This window comes from Primulina huaijiensis, chromosome 3 (genome assembly GCF_012295235.1).
Source record: "Primulina huaijiensis isolate GDHJ02 chromosome 3, ASM1229523v2, whole genome shotgun sequence".
Lineage (NCBI taxonomy): Eukaryota > Viridiplantae > Streptophyta > Magnoliopsida > Lamiales > Gesneriaceae > Primulina > Primulina huaijiensis.
Window position 1 is genome coordinate 27790285 of NC_133308.1, and position 2031 is coordinate 27792315.

Below are 2031 nucleotides of genomic sequence, written 5' to 3' on the forward strand. Positions count from 1 at the left end.
ACAATCATAACCACGGACTTATCCTCTCGATGAATGATAACCACTTGGAAAGTCCGAGGGAGGGTTGTTCAGTATAATCATCATATGACTACCCATCTGTATGTTTGGACATCTCTATGCCCTTACCAAGAAACGCAGTACACAACATCACAGATGCTAGTCTCGAGCTCGAGCGACCTTTATCCCTGTTTTAGGCGGCTGAATCGACTAGGAACGAATTTAGAATATGCAGTGTTTACAAATGAGTTTCAACATCGAATTACGATTCATTTGTATTAAAGCATAATCAAGGACTTTATCTATGCTGCTTGCATGTGTATACAGATAAAGTACAACAAAACCATTAAAAAGTAAATTATATTAAAATAAAGATTGTTTATTACAACTGAGTCAATAAATTCCCTAGCCAACAGTTGGCTTATAAGGCATCTACTCTAACAGTTATTCCCTTCAAAGTACATGAAATAAGTTGGCTTCCTTAGAAATCCCAAATATGATCTTAAAAAAAACAACTGTGATTCTGGGATCATTGAAATGACCCCTTGGGACAGAGTGAAGCTTCTCGAATAAACACAAATATATTAATATTAAATCAACCAAAAAATCCTGTTACACTAGCATCATTTACTTTCCCACTTCACAAATTTTTCAAAATTTACAAACAAAAACTGAAAAAATAATAATAATAATAATTTTAAAAAAGTAGTCATGCTCTGTTTCCAGAAAGTTTTTTAAGAGATTCAAGCAAGAAACTTGAAACAAATTACAAAAGCCAAATTTCTTCACACAAAAACTCCATAAATTCGAAAGATCACAAACCTGCTTGCCCAATGTAATGACCACGTAAGGATAGCAGCTTCTGATATCTCTTTCAGGTAAATTTATGCCTCTTATCACTCTGATTCTAAGCAAACCCAATATGTTTTCCATTAAAAAAATTTAAATATATATATTTTATCTCGATTAATTTGAAATATCAACAAAAAAAAAAAACAAGAGACTGCAAATCAAATAAAATAAAGAAGCTTAACAATTATAATAATGAAGAAAACACATTGACTCCAAGAGAAAAGGAGAGGGGCCGTGTTTTAAGAATTATTGGTAAAGACACTTGCATACAAATGGTGGAGAAGTGGGGTTCTGTGAAGAAGTGGATATGAATGTTGATCATCTGACAAATAATTTTAATAAATATTAGAGAAATTATTTTTTGTATTTTTTGTAAAATAATTATAGTCGATGATAACAACGTCCAAAACATCATAATTTGATTTCACTTTTTATAAAAAACAATTATCGTATTTCAATTAATGTTTTTTAAAATTTAATCCAGTTCCTTTTTAGCGAAGAAAAACAATTGAAAATTCGTGTTTCCAATGACGTGCCGAGTAATTCTGGAAACACTCGCTAAGACTTCTACTCGGGAAAAGGACTTTTGTTTCGAATCAGGTTGGTTACATAGACCCAAATATTTTGTGTACCAAATTCAACGTAAAAGGAAAAAAAAAAAAAAAAAAAAAAAAAAANAAAAGTTCAGGAATCAATTCGCAGTTGAACCAAAAGTTCATGTACCAAAATGTTTTTACTCTAAATTTATGCAGTAAAATTTCACATTTTGATTATTTAAATTTAAAATTGAATTATAAATGAAACTCATGGATAAAAAAAAGAAAATCGAAATAAGTGTCTATTGTGTCCGAGGACTCACAATTTAATTATTTTATTTAATTTATAATTTCTTTTTTATTTTGCCATTTAATACTTCTGGATGCATGTTGAACGTAATTATCTCCATTAATTGATGTCAAATCGACAAATAATGCAATTTATATGACTTTTGTTAACTTATGGCTTGTCAATTTACACTTTTTCTCCTTTGTTTGATACAAATTAATCTTTGGGTATAAAATTCAATCGGCTAAAACTTGCTTACTATATGACCAAACTTTTCGTTCATAGACTTTCAAAAAGAAAATTACAATTTTAATTCTATATATTTTTTTTAGTTTAATGTGTTGTCAGATTTAAGTC

General features: G+C 29.4%; 1 protein-coding gene across 1 annotated transcript in view; it reads right to left on the minus strand.

Annotated features, from left to right (window-relative positions):
• The window catches only part of LOC140974320 (protein C2-DOMAIN ABA-RELATED 4-like), a 3465-nt gene extending 2350 nt beyond the window's left edge, over window positions 1–1115 (minus strand). Inside the window, exon 1 of the mRNA XM_073437706.1 lies at window positions 820–1115. Within this exon, the coding sequence (XP_073293807.1) occupies window positions 820–930 (111 nt within the window). The 5' untranslated portion in view covers window positions 931–1115. The remainder of the gene's footprint in view (window positions 1–819) is intronic.
• Window positions 1116–2031: the final 916 nt, after the last annotated feature.